At 39.6% G+C, this 18,181-nt stretch overlaps 2 protein-coding genes across 4 annotated transcripts in view; both read right to left on the bottom strand.

Annotated features, from left to right (window-relative positions):
• Positions 1 to 18,181, bottom strand: part of RPS16 (ribosomal protein S16) — a 383,184-nt gene that overhangs the window by 299,564 nt on the left and 65,439 nt on the right. The gene's annotated exons all lie outside the window — the stretch shown is intronic.
• Positions 14,422 to 18,181, bottom strand: part of SYT1 (synaptotagmin 1) — a 348,414-nt gene continuing 344,654 nt past the window's right edge. For all 3 annotated transcript variants that reach the window (XM_069858107.1, XM_069858125.1, XM_069858116.1), the window contains exon 10: positions 14,422 to 17,534. In XM_069858107.1, the coding sequence (XP_069714208.1) occupies positions 17,328 to 17,534 (207 nt within the window). In that variant the 3' untranslated portion in view covers positions 14,422 to 17,327. The remainder of the gene's footprint in view (positions 17,535 to 18,181) is intronic.

Here is an 18,181-nt window from a genome sequence, read left to right as displayed (position 1 = left end):
CCAATGGTATTAATTTGTTTATGAAATCTATTTCTGCAGCATGATGACTGGTGAAGGATGTCAGCCCTCAGGAGGGACCAGGCTGGATGCAGGGCTGAAGAACGGGGGAGAGAAATCTCATAGCCTGCTTGACCACAAGCTGCTTAAATCACTCAAGCTCTGGTTGAAACTCTGACCTCTCTGGACGATTAATAATACTGCTTTTCTGATAATTCTCTTTGCCCTGCTTTCTGGCTTGACAAAACAGGATCTTTGTCCAGTTTTTTACTAGATTATATACAACAGGTGGTATGAACTCCGTCCTAAACCAATGTTTTTCTTTTCAGTATGGTAGTACTCTAAAGACAGAGATATCTAGATATCTCAGTCAAGACCTTTCAGTCAGCTGTTTTCTAGAGGGAGATGCTTCGCAGAGACCTTGCCTGTATGCTCATCCAGACTCGGGGTTGGGTTGGGACAGGGCTGGGGCTGCTCGGACTCTCTGAGCCTTACTCAAGGTAGAATCGTGGCTGGACAGCACAGGCTGATAATTTCATGGAATGGCTAGGACTGCAGGGTTTGTAGTGTGGGAAGTTGGTTCAGCAATCCGCTTTTCCAGAGGAAAGCAAATGAGATGGCTGAGAGCTTTCTGAGGGAGCCAGAGCAGAGGCCCGGGCAAGGAAAAAGAAGAAAATGTAGTGGCAAGCTGCTGACTCCATTTAAGATCCCACAGTTTCTTCCTCCTGCGCTGATGGTGGAAGGGACATAGCTGTGAAAAGTCCTATCCCAAAGTAAGGGAAAAAGGATCCCACCTGACAACTGTGACTGCCTGTGATGCAAGGTGAGGTAAAAGGCAAACTGAGCTTCCCTGCTCTGATGCAGGAAGAGCCCAAGGCACCTGGTGACATCCAAATGTCCAGCTCTGTAGGGAAGTTTTCCCATTTGAATTCTCATTCTGAATGGCTGGAGATCAGACCATTTCACAGGACCTGAAGAGACCGAAATATTCTGAATGAACACTTGTATGTGGTGGCTGTAAGTATTAGAAAGTTACTTTTTCACATGTTACATAAAGTGCAGTGTCTGTTGGAATTGCTGATCAGGATCATTCCTGATCATCTCCTCTGCATTCTTTTAGGCATAAGAGCTGTGCTAACATCAGATTTATAGAACTACTAGATCTATGTAAAAAAGAAGAAACAGTGAAACATAAAAAAACATAAAACCCCAAACCAAAAGAAGTGTAGTGCTGTCTTCAATAAAACGTAGCATCCTGCTTGTTAATTGAGGGACTTCGCAAGTTGTTCTCAGAATGAAGAGGTGGTGCTTACGTTATTTTGCCAATTAAATTCAAAGGGGAATTAAAAAAATCATCTTCTGTCTTTCCTTCTATATTGAACATTTTCAGGTAATTTCATGTCACAGAATATATTTCATAAATTAAAGTTCAACAGTTCTATATAATCCTCAGAAGCAGAGCCTTGAAGGTATATGAGGACACCACATGCTGCTCTCCCAGCCTTCGAATTCCTCAGGAGCCAGAGTTTGGATGAAGTCACATCTCTTGGCCAGCCTGTTTACTGTCTCCCATTTCCAACATTCTTCCCTTGACCTGCAGTGTTAGTTTGTGAACTCCATTACAAATTCCAGTACTGCAGGTCAGTAGATAGAAGAGGTTTCAAATAATATCAGGGTGGTTTGGCATGGGGTAGATATGGGTGTGTGATTGAATCAGACTCAAGTTAGGTGTGGTTTATCTTGGTTTTACTTGATTGAAGTCAAACAAAATGACAAAGAAAAACATCCTAATGTAATTGTTATCAACTTCTGCAAGATATGGACAGTAAGTGCAAGGTTAAAGGAAACTAAAACATTGTTGAAGTTGCACTATTGGAGCTGCATCTGTTCTGGAGCTTAAATTGAACAGAAAGTACTTTCTTAGTGTAAACTTGGCCTTAATTGTGTTTTTAATGCTGGAGATAGAACTCATCAGTTGTATGTTCATAAAGAACTGTTGAACCAAAAATCTCTTCCCCCCACCCTGCCTTTTGCTGAAGGCTGGCACAGCAAAACCCTTCTGTCCTGTGGAACTGAAAAAGGACACTGACTCTGCATCTGCAATTCAAACTGTTCTGTTTCTTGGATGTATATGAACTGTAACCATTTGGGCATTACCTACCAGAAGGCAAGACAGTCCATCAAATCACGTGTTCTCAAATCTATAGGGACCTAAACCTGGTAAAGCACTTGCTGTTTCAGCAGGAGCACTTATGATTTAAAATTAAAAAAAAAAAAAAAAAAGACTTACAATCTGGTATCTGAAAATTCAGATTTTGTTTGTTCAGAATGTCTTTGGAGAGACAACCAGTTACTGTCTGCCTAGCACTAGGCACTAGGCAAAAATGAATCCACATGAGTGGGCTGATATTTCTCCATTTCTCACCCCAGTACTCAGGAAATATTATGGATGAGTATAAGGAAATAGAATAGACATCATGAAAGTCTAGCTGAGTATAATCTTCTGTAGCAAGAGTGAAACCCAAAGTGTAGATAAACAGTGTAATCTTAAATGTCATAAACCTTTAGACCTACAATATACTGAACTCTGTTCTGTTCTTAGCAATCAGTATCTTCTCTTGAGTAGCCTGAAAGGGAATCCAGGCATAAAAATTGCAACAATCAAACACAATTTGTTACATATTTCTTGGATAAAGCAGTTCTAATGAATTGCATTAAAACCTATTCAGTCATTACAGACTTTGTAATGTCTAATACACACAGTTCCAGGAAATTGTTGCAGTCGTGCTTGGTCCCAGAGTCGTGGGGGTGTTTATATATGTGTGTGCATGGGTGTATACAGGCATGCGTACAGATAAGTTAGTCTGAAACATTCAGATCCTAGTCTAATTGCTCTTCTGGAGTATTAAAAGAGCTAGAAAAAGATACTTTTAATTTTAATGTTGAGATAAAACAACATCAGAAACTTTGTATTCTATTATTCGGCATTTTCCTTAAGTATCGACACAGTATTAGCAATGACATCAGTGCCTCTCAGGTGATTTTCTACTGAGAGTTTTATTTATGTGAGTTTGGCTTCTACAGGCAACTCCCCCGCCGCCCCCCTATCCTGTTCACAGTCCATGCCTGACATCTTCTGGTGACATTTCCATACCACACACCACCCTGCACGACAGTTAAGGAGGAACAGTATAGGGTCCTAGAGCTGGAAGAAGGGCATAAGTGCCTTTGTGAAATAGTCATGCTAAGGTTTATTTTCATCGTCTTCCTCTTTATCACCCTATTTACACATGCAAAATCTCCCACAAATTCTGTATTTAGAGTTTTTCCTCTTTCTAAGCTTCCCTTGCTGAGTTCTTGATTTTGATGATGTTTTAGAAAAAAGGAGAAGGGAAAGCATTTTTAAAGCCATGTCTAATATGTAAGATGCATTTTAACTGTATTATGGAGTCCAATGGATTTTTAAAGTGCATTTGGCATCTAACTCAAGCTTTGGGTCACATAACAGCAAAGCTGCATAATCATAGAGGCTTTAGACTGTCATATATTTCCTTTTCTTACATAAAGTTTAAAGCAATGTTTTCTTGGATGCTAGACCATTGCCTCTCATATTTCCCAGGAATTCACTGAGCTGCTGTGTGTATATATAGGAAGCAGTGGGAACATAGGTATGTGTTTAATTTAAAAGAAGCTGATGGTTTTGTTTACAGGAATTACATTCTTGTCCTTCATCTCAGTTTGTCTCTGCATTCCTTTCATTCAGAGGCTCAGACTGTTTACATGGTCCACTTCCCTGGTGTTATGCTAAACCCTGGAAAGAAAGACATTTTTCCAAAGAGGTCTGCTCTGGAAACTCCCCCCAGATGAATGGTCTGTGTGGAGAGCTGGTGGGAATTTAAAGCCTGAAACTGCCAGCATTAGTGTGGGGTATTTGGCAGCAGTCCTGAAACAAGGGCTGCTGCTCCTGCTCCGAATACCTGCTTAATTCTTAATGAGGCCAAGGATGTGGCGTCCCTGGGTCTTGGACGCACTGTATCCACTTACTATCTTGTTTGTTCCTCCAATTTCTTTAAAGTAAACAACATCTTTTCAAACACTTTCTCCTCCCAACTCTAACTCCTTGAGCAGGCAGTCCCAGCCAGACCTCTGTGTGGTTTCCTCAGTTTTCCTCAGTGTCAATGCTGTCCTGCAGCACAGCCCTCAATGAGAAGGCTTCAAGTCTGCTTGCACTGTCCTCCAAGAGCTTCCCCTAGACAGTATGTATCTAAGTAAGGTATCCAACCTCGTGTTCTTCCTTTGGGTCGCCACTAATTTTTTTCTGTGCCCTCCCTGTGTGCACTAGCCTGAGTGGACAGAGCTGTATGTTGCACTGCTGCAAGGTGTCCATCCCTCGATGCTACTTGTAGTCTTCAGAACTCCATGTGGCAGAGGCTGAAGTACCCTTCCCAGCACTTTGCATGACATGGTCAAAAAATCTTGATACTTCTTTCCCTTACTGATTACCTTCCTGAAATTCCTAAAATGCCTTGTGAAGCTTGTTCAGAATGTGTTTATCTATCTCCTGCTCTTCGTAGAGACCTAAGACTTTCTCCTCAGACAAGGTCATCCATGAAACGAAATTTTTGAGACAAGAGTCTTGGATGAGCGTTTCAAAACACTTTAGCTGCTTTCACTTTTCTGTGCTGGTTCTAGCTTGAGTACAGCCTACAAAACACTAAAAGCATTTGCCCTAAAATCCAAAGCTGAGAGAGTGCCATCACCTGCTAAAAGGATAATCCAGCTCCTTTCTCTTCCCATTATTCTAATGTGGATTTGATCAAATCGATGTCACCAGCACTTAGTGAGGCTTTATAGCTCTTGCTACAGTCTGACATGACTTGAACTTGCAATTAAGAGAGCATACTCCATTGAAGCACAGAATAGGCCAGCAGTGAGAGGGGTTCCTAAACCGTTTTGCAGTTTCTTCAGAGCTAAGTGCCAGAAAAATACTTTGTCCTGTGCAGGGTCAACTTGTCACAGGGCAGCTTTGGATGATTTGGGAGAGATTTCTTTTCAAACTGGTATTAAATGGATGTGCCCACTTACAGCTCTCTGCATGAGCACTGGGTGCCTGAACTCCCATTGCAGTCACCAGAGTTCAGAGAACAATACTACTGCCTAATGCACATACCCACTACCTTGTGCAGGAAATTGCTGTTTCATTGAGCAAATCTCTGCTGTCAATACTTGAAATTAAACATCAGGTACACTTGTAGACACCTGTATGTGAATATTCATGGGTCAGATGCCTTAAGCCAAAGGTCCACTTTTGTTACGTCGTGGTCTTGACTTTGCAGCAGCCAGAAGTACCAGCATTTTTAAAAGAAAGGCTATTGCAAATCGCCTTCCTTGAAAACTCATTTCAGTTCTGTGCAGTGAGTAAGCAGCCCTGTCAGAAATCCAGTTCTTTTTCATCGTATGGAAAACAGATTTAAAGAAGTATTTGTACATACAATTTAACTATTCTTATTAACTACTTAATACCTTGAAAAGCATTCATAACTGTAGCCTCTGGATGTGCTTGGTTCCAGCATTAACCCTAGGTTTTGAGGGTTTCCTGAGGGAAGGAATACATTAATTTCTATCAGCATATTCAACAGGGTACTGAACAGGTTGAAAAATCTTCCTCCTTTATGAAAAATGAAGCTGTGGTCAGGCAGTTTCCATGGCTGCATATGTAGATACATAGGAAATACATTTCTCTTCGGGTTTTTTTGCATGCTGTATTTTACAGTTGTGTTTTCTGTATATTTCCAACAAGCTAGAAAGAAGAAATACAGCAAGGTGCTGATCAGAGTGCTTTTCAAGTTGAAAAAGAATGAGAAATGGTCTTAGTCCTCACTAATCATCGTTGGCTGATTCTGAAGACCCACATCTTTTATACCTCTGCCAGAAGCTCTGCATCATCCTGCAGTTAGCACACCTGAGCCACTCTCTGCTTTCTTCATATTCCACAAAGGGGAGCTACAGCTGCACAAAGAGAAAGGATTGTAGAAAAACGATTGAAGCATGAGGAAATAATATTCTGTACTGGAAAAAAAGTTGAAGCTTGACAGCTGAAAGTGAAGCAGAGATAATTCATCAACCTAGCTTTGCAATGCTCTAGATCCAGAAATCATAAAGTCTTCTCATCTTAATCCACCTTGAGTGAGCAATGAAGGGGGCGTAGTGCTTGCACATGGCATTCCTTTCTTTACTTTGGCATGAATCTTATCAGGAGGTGGTAGGATACATTTCTTGTGGGAGACAATGGCTGGTTTTCGAAACAATGGTTTCATTTACCAGTAGAAATGTGTAGTGGTGCGTGCCACACTACTGAGTAGTCGTGGTTAGTTGCTACTGTGACTCCCTACAAATTACTGCACAAGCAGCTTTGTGAAATATCTAAAAACTCTTCAGTGATGCTTTACGGTTGAGTGATAGTGTCCAAAAGTTCTTGAGGTTTGAGCTGTGTCAGGACCAAAACTCTCATCACTGCTGCAGCCCCCTCTGGTGTATTCCTGACCTGAGGTCAAGTAACTGCCTGCAGCAGAAAAGCAGTTACTGAAATACCTCTTTAGATATGATGGTCAAGATTTCTATAGCACGCTGAGAAAAACCCAAAGAGTTATTTAAGTTCTTAATGATGGAATTAATGATATTGTTAATATATCTTTGTTACATACTGCCTACAAAACACTCTTCCTCAAATTCTCAGAGAGATCAAGAGTCTTGTTTCCTAGTTACATACATGGAAACAGAAGTAGCAGAAACGTTAAGTGAACTATGTAAGATAACCTGAAAAAAAGGCAGTCAGGAGTAAAACCTGACTATCGCGAAGTACCATACTGCCAGTCAGTCCAGCAATCGTTTAATTAGCTCCTAAGTGGACAAAAAGTTCAATTAACTAGGATAGTAAGCTGAACAAAACCACCAGCTGCAGTTGTGGTAGGGATCAGAGAAGGTTTAGGAAATACAGGCTTGGACTGTAAAGCAGAAAAGATAATACATCCAGCTGTGGGGTACATAAAAAGACAGTGTTTCAGCCTTTTTTTTGTAGACTGAATCAGCGCAGAAGGTGGATCAGCCATGGCTGTGCATGAACTGATGCTCACTGATGTGAAGGTAAGAAGCTTAGGGAGGTTAAGCTAATGCTCTGGCACGGCTGGCAGGTGGGAGATGGTGGCTGATGAGGTCATGGGACTAATGCTAGACATCTCTGAAGTACAGATACTCTGTCTCCTTGCTGTTATGTTTACCAGTAAACCTCTGACCCAACTCTAGTATAACTTTTACACCAAGCAGGGAGGAAGGGGATGTAAAAAGGCCCGATGCAAAATACAGTTCTGCCCAAGCTGAAGTCCTCAGCTGCCCCCCTGCCCCCAGCAGGACCTCCCTTGTTTCACCTGCAGTTCTGGTGAAAGGCAAGACCTGCCCTTATGTCTTTGTTACACACACTGCACTCGTTAAACATGGGAAAACTGCCTGTAATTGTAAACTAACCAAATATCTCACTGTTCCTTACTAAGTCTCTGGTTCCTGTTACTACAAGTAGGGCTAACACTGGACTGTGTTCTCCAGACTGTCTCCAGGAGCCATGTATTAGGAATTGGTTATTTCATACTTGGAAAGGAGGAGACCATGTTGCTGCTAGTAAGACCAAATTCACTCTGTGGATAATTGTGTTAGACAATTAACAGGATCAAATGTTTTCCTATGTTCTAAGTAGTTTAGATGAAAAGGATACTTTTTTTTGCAGGATTTTGAAACTGACTTAGCTCTGGCAACCTGTCGCAGTAAGTAGCTGTTCTACAATGTGGGAAATACGTTAATGAGATGATCAGGAAATGGCACTAATCTTCTCTCCTTTTTCATTTGTTTTAGATTTTATTTAAGGAAAAGTACAGCAACCTGTAAGGATACAAAAATCCAGACAGGTTTTGAGTAAGATGATTAGGTTAATGATAATACGATTGTGTGGCAGATTGTGTCAATGGTACTTTCAGATTTGCAGTGTTAAAAGCTAGGGATCCTGAAGCACTTTTCTGTGGCTTTGAAATTTAAATATCTGGCATTTGCAGTTCAGCAATGTCTGGGTGCTGAAGTTATGGACCAGAAGCCTGTGTGCTGCAAACCACAGGAAAAGAAGTCAAACATGGTAACAATATGAGTGTAAATTAAGTAGGAAAGTGTGGAGTATGGCATGTGATACACTCAGCAAGGACTGCTGTTTATGTGTGAAGAGACTTACTCTTTTTTTGAGGTGCTGAGGAACACTGAGTGCCAGCGTATATTTGTGTTTAATAGCTGCTAGTCAGGGAACATGCTGTGTAATTGTGCAGGGACATGAAATATTCTGTCATGAAGGAGCACCTCATCTATCCTTGAACATATCAAGAGTGTGAGAGGATTTATGGAGCTGTCTTCCAGGAGATAACGAATGCACACACAAACAAAAGAATCTGAAGCCAATATAAAATCATTAACCTGGCTAGCAGGAAAATAAAGGAGTTCCCTGATAGTTAATGTTTATCCTTTCACTTTTAAAAATATAGATTACAGTGAAGTTTGCCTTTATTTCAACTGTATTGACATTCTGTTTAATGTTCTCTGTCCACTCTGTATTACGCAAATTCTGCTTTTTAAGACAACTGGAAGTGGGTATAGGATAGTAGTGTGACTAAAACTTTGCTCCCCAAGAGATGCCTTAAAGAGAGAATGTGAGTTGGCCTAAGGCAGTTCAAGAGCAGAGATAGTCCTCTTAGTGTGTGGTCGGAGGAGAAGTGTTTGAGCTGCCAACTTCAAACAAGGCTGGGAGGAGACTGGCTGAGGCTAATATGCAGTTCATACTGATTTTTCAACTACCTTGGTTATAACAAAATGGGCTTCCATTGTGGTGCTAGGTAGAGAGAGTATTTGCTCTCTCTTAGGGAAAATGTTGCCAGAGATTTGAGGAAGGCACTTGAGATGATGAAAGCCATGGTGGAAACTAATTTATAATTTCTGGTGCAGGGGGGCAAAAAAAGGCCCTTGGTGTTATGTGGTCCATCAGAGTTCTCCTCCATCAAAGTGCTACTGTGCTTGAAGGGCTGGTATGACTAATCGTTGCTAATAAGGTATAGGATCATGAAAAGGTATACTTTACCCTGGACAGATATTCTACTGTGGGAAATGATTAAAATTTGTAGCATCCTTGTAATTTATACTCTGAAACAAGTATTAAGTGGTTGCAAAGGCAAACCCCCATGTTCCTAAGAGATTGTTAGGCATCGGTTGTTGCAGAGCAGTCAGATAAATTTTAGAAAGGAGAGGAAAGTTGGCCAGGCAGAAGTGGAGCAAGGGAAGCATGAGAAGAATCAACAGAACAGCTTGAGCTCTGCTGGATTAGGAAACACATCAAATACAACATAAATAGTAGCAAAGGTTGGATCAAAAATTTAGTTAGAAGAGATCTTGTGGCTTTATTGAGATAACAGTGACTTGGGGAAAGAAAAAAACAAGTAAGACCACATGGTGCTGGGGCAGTATGGCAAGAGACAAAGATCTAGTCCTCTGATCTGCAAGTCATCTCTTTTTCTTCCTGCTTTTTTCACAATTTATTCCTTTGTGTTATCTCTACTTTCAAAAATGTCAGCTGGAGAAGCTTGCTTGTTTTTCTTGTTTGCTGTTGTTGCATTACTAATTACTGCAGATTTAATTATGGTCACGGTGCTCAAACCTTGCAGGCAGCTATTTGTTTGTGTTAAATCCAAGAAGTGAGAGCATAACCAAATCTACTCGTGACTGGGCTGGAGAGGGAGATGTAATTCTTAGCATGGGGAAAAAGGCTCTTTTTGGAAGCACTAAGAAAAGCAACAATGATAACCTGAAACTTCTGAAGTTTCCATTCCAGGCACTCTGAAGGCTCAAACACAAGACAGTATGTGGCCTTGGTAGGACTTAGAGAATGACAGACTTACCCGAGTTGGAAGGGACCCACAATGATCGTCAAGTCCATCTCCTATATCAGCATGGGATAACCACAAAATTCACACCATATGTTTGAATGCATTGTCCAAATGCTCCTTCAATATTGTTAGGCTTGGTGATATGACTCATCTTCACTCTGACATAAATCTGGAGCTAGATACGTTTTTCTAATTCAAGTACAGTAGAAGTGTGAAGCTAGGACACATTCATTTGCCCCACGTTTATTTTTCTGTTTATTTATATAATTTTAAGTGTCTTATTTTTACCCAAGGTTTGCTCTTTTTAGATTTAATTTCCAAAACTTTTTCCTGCCAAAGACTTACTCAATTCCTTTCTATACCCTGTGTTTGATTTACAAAGACTTACCTGATTCAGCTGCTGTGGAGAGCCTTTTATTCTACACCAGATCACATGACAGCTTTTAATAAGGCAGTCTTTTCCAACAGGTAATTTTCAAGTCTTAGTTTGATCTCTGAAAAGCACTTTGCGATATTTGCATGGAGGGTGCTATGTCTTAGTGGCAGTAGTCACTGTAATGGAGAAATGCCCTTACGGAATTCAGGCAGCATCCTGGCACCAGTACACAGTGTTGTGCTGGGACATGTAGACATATTCTGTGGATGTGTGAAGTAGGTCTACAACCAAACATATTCCAAACAACATATATGAAGATTCCAAATAACATATACGAAGTCTAAATATGCATATGAGGATAGTAATTTGAACATTCTTTGTGTACTCCCATTTCATCATCAGCTTTCATTACATTCCAAGAGACTACTAAGAAGATAAACCTGTTTTTCTGTCAGCAATTCCTGTACAAACAAAAGAAATTCTACCTTCATTGTCCTTAATGGCTTGACTGCCTCTTCTACCTTCTCTTCTTATCTGAGATCATTTTAACAGACATTTTCATACTACTGTTCACAAAACTCTCCAGAATATTTGGATGATAAACAACATTTGACTTGAAGTGTTTGGGCACTTAAATCTCAACATATGAGATTACAGATGGCCTCATAATTTATATTTGTTCCAGTTGAAACAATTTTATACCACAGGTAAATTTTGTCAACTCTTTCATCTGTTTTCTAGATAATCAATAAATATTCATCTGCAACAATGAATCTCTTAGCACCCCACCCTTAATCTTACACAATGTTGAAATTTGACAATTCAATCTACATTTTATCCATGAAAAGGACTGTATCAGGCTCTCTGATAACTTTATTTCCTTGATAACCTTCCATCAGAGCTTTTGGTTATCAATCAGTGTCACATCATGGTGTATGGCTGGAGAAGAGTTAGTAAAACTCTAAGTTGTTTGACAAAGCAAGGAGTTAAAGCCAGTTAAACAATTTAGCCATTTATTAACTGTAAGAGTTGGCTTAGAAACTCATGACTGAGGTAAACAGCAGAAGGAACCTTGTGTTTGAAAGAAATAAAATAAAAGGCTGGTTTAACTCTGTGAATGTCATAGAAACTACCTAAAAAAGAAGTTGAATGGTATTGCCAGTTTCATGAAATAAAAACGCATCTTGTGCAGAATGCAAGTTACTGAGCCTCAGAATCTGCATTTCATTAGAATGGGTGGGTGATGTTTCTGACTAAATGTGTAATAACTGACTTCAGCATTGCATTCCAGATTCCAACCTTTCAGGCTTTCAATCAAAATTTACAGACAGGGATCTTCCTTCTTGTGATGTCCGAGGGAGAAGATTAATAGCCTGAGCCCAGTCAGGAACCCTTCAACAACAGATCCATGTTGGAGCTTTGGAACAATCTCCTGGTGCCTGTGGGCACTGCTGCTTCTTACAAAAGAGGTGTGAAATCTTCCAGACTAAGTATGTGAATACAAATAGCACAAGGAGAGAACCATCCTTGGGCTCTGGGAGAATGCAAGAAAAGATTGGACTTTTATGCAGGATTGTGGGATTATCTTGATTAGCATAGTAAGAATATTTTGGCACTTTTGTGCATTGTTTTTTTATTTATGAGGAAAACTGATGTTTATTCTATTTGGCATATAACATCAGTGCATCGCCTACTGAGTGCTTTCCTTGTTGTAAGAAAGAAGACAGTGTACCAAGATATGAAATGATTGACTGAAATTAAATGAGAACTGTCAAACTGATGAGACTGGTTCTGTCAGAAGATGAAACTCTTATTTTGGTTTAGTTTTTTTTTGTCTAAATGGCTGTTCAAAATCTCAGGATGTTATTGCACAGTGCATGGATATATCAGAAGGACTATACTACCGGGCCCCTCCACCTTCACCCCAAAAGCCTGGAGGAACTGTTTACGCTTCCCCAATTTATTTGGCCTCTTCATAAGCTCCATTGAAGGTGTCTAGATTATTGCTTATTTGTAGAAGTTTGAGGTTTTTTTTTTAATGTTGAATACAGCATAATCTTTAAATATATCTCTTCATATGGCTCTGGTGTCTGAAAATGTTACTGCAGATATCAGTTGCACAGTACCACAGAGAGTTAGAGCTTACTCTATATTAGTTTGTCACATACTTCTGGAACTCATTTTTTCTGCAATATTAAAAGTATCCTCTATACTGAACATAAAAGAATTTACTGCGTATAAGATGAATGTAACTAAGACTGGGTAAAAATTCTTGTGGCATGTACAGAAAAACCCTTTTCCATACTTTCTTTAATGCCTGCATGAACAATAGTGTCTGAAAATAGGTAAATGAATTTGGTAGATGTATGTTCTGAAAAGCAGGACAGTATGTGTATAAGAAACTGAACTGGCAGCCTGGAGTGAAAATGCTAATGCATAAATGAATATGGGAATTGACTATTAGAGTATTCAGAAAATATAATGTTCTAATTCTTGCTTTGCATAACTAACAGGCAATTAACTTTCATCAACTTGTGATGTGAAAAGTGATCGAGAGACATAGATCCCTTGCTTTGGTAGCAGTCTGTCAGTTGGAAAGAATGTTTTTCTTGACAGTTGATTAGGGGTTAAATGAGCTGGTAATTTTTGCTGCTTTTCCCACTTAGTACTAAGAGCTATTATACGATGCATTTTTCCTTACATTAGTTGTAATGATTGCCTGTCTTTAACTAAATAGCCCTGTTGGAAGAACTGGTTTTGATTGACAAAGATGTCATTTTGGCATACTCAAGATCGGCAGAAACGGCTGGTGCATACAGAACCTGGATCAAAGTATTTTTATTTATTGATTTTGATGGATTTGGATCTGCACTTGAGCAAACCGTTCCTTTTAGGAAAGTACATCCTTGGTCTGATTATGCAACAGCTCAGATGGCAAAGAAGGGAGCAGCATAATCTCAATTCTTTAATAGAAATACGATGGATGCCTGTAGCTGTACACAACTACACTGCACCACAGAAATGTTACCTCAGCTCCTTCAGACCAAGCAGGCATCACCTCTTCGTAGATCTGTAAAGCCACAGACTCCTGCCATCAACAGTTTTGGAAGAGTAACTGCTCTCCAAGTCACCATGACTATGCCCCTCAGGAGGTGTTGGCCTGCTCTCACTCGCCAAGAGTGACATCAGGCCATTTTGTGCTCATTGACTCTATATGATGGGAAAACAAAATAGCTGGGAGAAAAGAGAGCACTTTCTGAGCAGTGGGAATAGGAAAGAGGTCAACTCTGAAAATTCAGTGAGCTCCAACTCTTAGTAAGGCCTTGTGTAAGCAGCAGCTGTGGTTAAACTGGTACATATCGCTAATTACCACCCTGTGGTTCCTGAAAGGAATGGACATATTTCTTTTCAGACAGAGGAAAAAGCAAAGGGAGGTTCCTACGGAAAATAGTTACGTAAAGCAAACATGCTACAGGTTTGTGAGTGGGTTTTTTTTTGTTTGTTTTGTTTTTGGTTTTATCTGTTTCTTCTCATAGGTTCAGGAACTTTATTTTTTCATAGTACAGTGTTTTACAGTAATTTTTCATTTGTGGATTTACTCCCTCCTGCACCTTCTCTTCCCCCAAAGTTTAAGTTTTTTTAAAAATGATCTTTAGTCTATAAGACTTGATTTTATGGCCCACTTAGAAGTAGCTATTAAATGTAGGTTAAAATATACTACCTCTCTCCAAATGAAAACTTCAACAACATCTCTAACAACTGGCTTGAAGAGTTTTTGTTGTGGTATAGAAACTAGTCCATGTTTTGATAGAGAATAAATTTTTTGGAGGTAAATTATCAGGCTCCTTGTGAAAACAGGCTAATAGTCCTTCCTCTGCAGCAGAGGTGGAGAATTCATCTACTGGAGCATTACTGGCTGTGACCATCTTCCAGCAGACCACACCAGAGAAAGCAGCTTTACATAGTCCCTTTGAAGTATCACAAGTGTAACAGCACAGTACTTTTAGAGTTTATGATTGTGCTAAAGTCCTGGAGTGAATGTCTTTTCAAAATTTTAGATCAAAAGAGAAACACTAGAACATCAACAGGAAATAAAACATTTTTATTGAATATCTGTGTAATATGTATGTTATTTTAACGACAACTGGAAAACTCTACTGTGGGAAGTCACTACACAAAGTGAAACAAAATATAAACCACCTCATCAAAAATGAAGGTAAAATACAGCTAAAGTTGTCAGCTCGCGGGCCACGAGCAATATGGCAGGATAAAACACCCCAAACATTTCTACAAGATACAGAGAAAACCCACACAGAGAAACACTCAAGCAGGCAGTAAATATACACAAAGGCAACTAGGATCTTTCTACAGCATCAGATTCTAATACTTCACACAGCTTTGTCAGAAAGGTACATGTGGCTTCTTCGAGGATGAAAACGTCGTCTTGGGTCAAATGGCAGGTTCAGTCTCTGAGAATCATTGTACCTTACAAACCAGTTCTATGGTGACATTCAGTCTGGCAGTGTAGGAAGAGAAAGCATTAAGACTACTTAACACAATGAGTCAGTCCTGGCAATTTGAACCTGCAGCTATCCTGAATGAACAACTGAAAGTTGGAGACCATGAAGCTCTTATGCTGGAAAGCTGACTGTCTACTTCTCTTTGGTGGGGTTTGGTCCTTAAGGTTAAGATTTTAAAGTATTCCAGCTTGATGCTTTGCATGTATGCGCCTGTTTCTATCAGAAAATGTCTCACTTGTGTTTTTTCCGTGTTTCATGTAAAAAAAGAAAGAAAATGGGTCTTGCTATTCTCACTTTTGGAGGTGGAGAGAGCCTCAGGCTTTTATTTTCCCCTTGTTTCTTTGCTGCTTCTTTTACCCCCAATGTACTGAAACTGCTGGTGCTTAGCTGTTGCTGCACTGACCTCTCAGACTGTCACACCTCTCCCAGAAGCAGACCCTCAAGGGAAGCTGAGGAATTTAGTTTCCAGTACACGGTTCTCTGATTACATTCATGTTTCAGTACTTTTTTCTGGATACGATTGATAAGAACCTTAATGGTTAACTTCTCATTGCTCCCTCCAAAAGGTATAGCATTTCCACATTTCTGGGGTAGTTTGCATTGCTGAAAACAATGAACTCTTCAAAGCATTATAAATATATTCACAGCTTGGAAAGATAAGCGAGGGGCCTCAAAGGACGGTACATGAGATAGAAGTGATGCCCTAAATGACTTGATGAGATGGTACAAGCTGAGATGACATGCTGGCTAGCTGTAAGATGACTATCTACAGTAAAGCGGCAGGGGAAGGGGAGGGAGGTTGGAAATGTAGAGTATTGCACAGGGCTTGACAAAATGCTGCGTGGTCAACCCATTCGATATAGCATCCTTGTACCCTGCATAGCTCTCCAGTTCTAAATTGGTCCGTAATAACTAGAACTGCTTGTGCTATGCATTCCTTCGGCAGTGCAGTAGAAGGGAATGGCAGTATTATTACAATATCACTACGGAATAAATTGATTGCTATCCACTGAGAAAACTACATTTCTAAGCACACACGGCAGTCACAGTGATACACAGAGCAGTCTTTCAAGACTCTTATGGAATGACTAATAGCTTCATAATAGTGCCATTTACTACATAATAACATTGAAAACATTTAAAAACTCCTCCTGAAACGAGCATCTAGTATACAGAAGAGGTTGCTTCAGTTTTCTAGAACTTGTTCTTTGTTTTCACTTTTTTTTTAAAGGACAAATTAAAACTTAAGTATAAATAGTATATAAAAGGTCACTAGCTGTTCTCTTTTGGCTTACTTTGAAGTGCATTTAGAACTATGGCTAAATTTTTGTCATCTTCTGATGGGATTACAATACTGTCTGTTTACCATGAAACTATTTTGTATAATAAACTCACACGGCTGTGTCTAAAAAATATTCTGCATTCCTTCTAATCTGAGTTAGTATAATAAAATATTTTGTTACAAAGTCTAATGTGCAAACTCATTATAATGTGAAATCATGGATGGAATTCACAGTATGCAAATTTTATATAAAGGTGATAACGGAGAGCTACTCTTGTTTTCATGGCAGCATTTTGCTACTGCTGCATCTTCCCCCCCTCCCTTTCCCCCCCTCCCTGCACAACCTCTGCAATGGTCTTACATTGTATGTTAGATGAAATCATTGCCTCCTATGGAACTGCTTCCTCAACTTTCAATCTAAAGCCATTTCAGTCTGTTATGTGTTTGCTTTGGAATATATACAAAAAAATTATATCCTGGCTTCTGGCTACGTCTCCTTGAGGTCAGCCACGGAGCTGCTCAGATCATGCTAAGTTGCCTGTGAAAGAAGTCTACCCAATTGGATTTGCCCTTCCAAGATTCACTGTGGACGCGTAGTGTGTCATTAACATGGTCCAGTTGAAAGCTCAGATTTAAGTTGTCCTTTAAGATGTCAGTGTAACACTACTAGTGCCTTACAAGTTGGAATTTTTTTTCTGGAATGCAGACGATACAATAATTACCCTATAATATATTATCAGCTCTCCTATATCTCAGTCAATTTACATAATTTAAAATAGAACATCTTATTAAAAACATCTAGATATACACAGATTAGGAAACGCTTACAACATACAAATACACAAACTAGAAATAAATTCTCAGCATACTGGTGTATATATACAACTGTGTGATACAATAAATAATTTCTGTCATGCTCTATCTACACATCATATTGCTTAAAAGAAGAGTAGATCTCAGGGGGCAGTGGTGAAATGAAGCGCCTTTAGAGGGCTCTCTACATTTAAATTTGTGCAAATTAAAATAGGAATTTAAAAGTACAACTGATTTGTGTCAGGAACACATGGCTGGAAATGAAAGGACCCATATTACTGAGGTATTTACAGATACTGGCTAAAGAGCACTATGTGGGCAAATGCAGAAAGGCTTTTCTTCTTTTTCTTCTTCATAATTTAATTTATTTTAATTTACTTCTTGACTGCCAGCATGGCATCTACCTCCTCCTCGGGCTGTAAGGTGTGCCACTGGGCAATGGGCCGCCGAGGGTTGGCCAACATGTCTGACCAATGCCGCAGCTCCGCGCCGGTGCTGTTGTAGCCCACAAAGACTTTCCCGATGGCATCATTCTTGCCAATCTTGTCATAGTCCAAAACAGTCACAACAATTTGCACTTTCTACAAGGAGAGAGGGAAAGACCAGTGAGCAAGTGAAAGGTAAGCAAGGATAAATCTCAGGCCAGACAATGACAATGGAGACTTCAGGTGCATGAAGAGGAAAACTGTGTGACAGCTACAGCAGGTTCCCCCAGTGAGAAGCAAATTCAAACTTTTGTCTTTGCTTCTTATAAGCCTTCCAAATAAAATCAAGTTCACCACCTGTTAACTCGAAAATTAACCCCTTACATCAAAGAGCTTCATATGGGAATGGAGGTTGGTTTTTTCCCTTTAACTGATTAGCAACTTAAGAGTTTGGTTTTTTCGTGTTTATGAAGACTTAGACTGCTAGAAGACTGTAGGGCTAAAATGGACATCTCAAGGTAAGCTAATTCAAAAGTAGTACAATTTAACACATCATTATCTTTTAAACAAATAAGTTAGAAGCTAAAATTCAGAAATGGCTCCATGCCAAGTTGACATTTGCAATGTCATACACTATTTTGTTAATTGCTTTTTTGCTTAACAACTCTTACCCATCCATCCAGCATGCTAATCAGTTATTTTCAGACAAATTCAGAAGACAGCCCTGATGGGTACTAGATACACATACACATACACGCATACTCATCAGTGTGTATGTGTGCACATGTGTAAGTATGTGTATA

Source organism: Phaenicophaeus curvirostris, chromosome 1 (genome assembly GCF_032191515.1).
Source record: "Phaenicophaeus curvirostris isolate KB17595 chromosome 1, BPBGC_Pcur_1.0, whole genome shotgun sequence".
Lineage (NCBI taxonomy): Eukaryota > Metazoa > Chordata > Aves > Cuculiformes > Cuculidae > Phaenicophaeus > Phaenicophaeus curvirostris.
The sequence above is the reverse complement of the archived record's forward strand: the minus strand, read 5'-3'. Positions and strand labels throughout refer to the sequence as shown.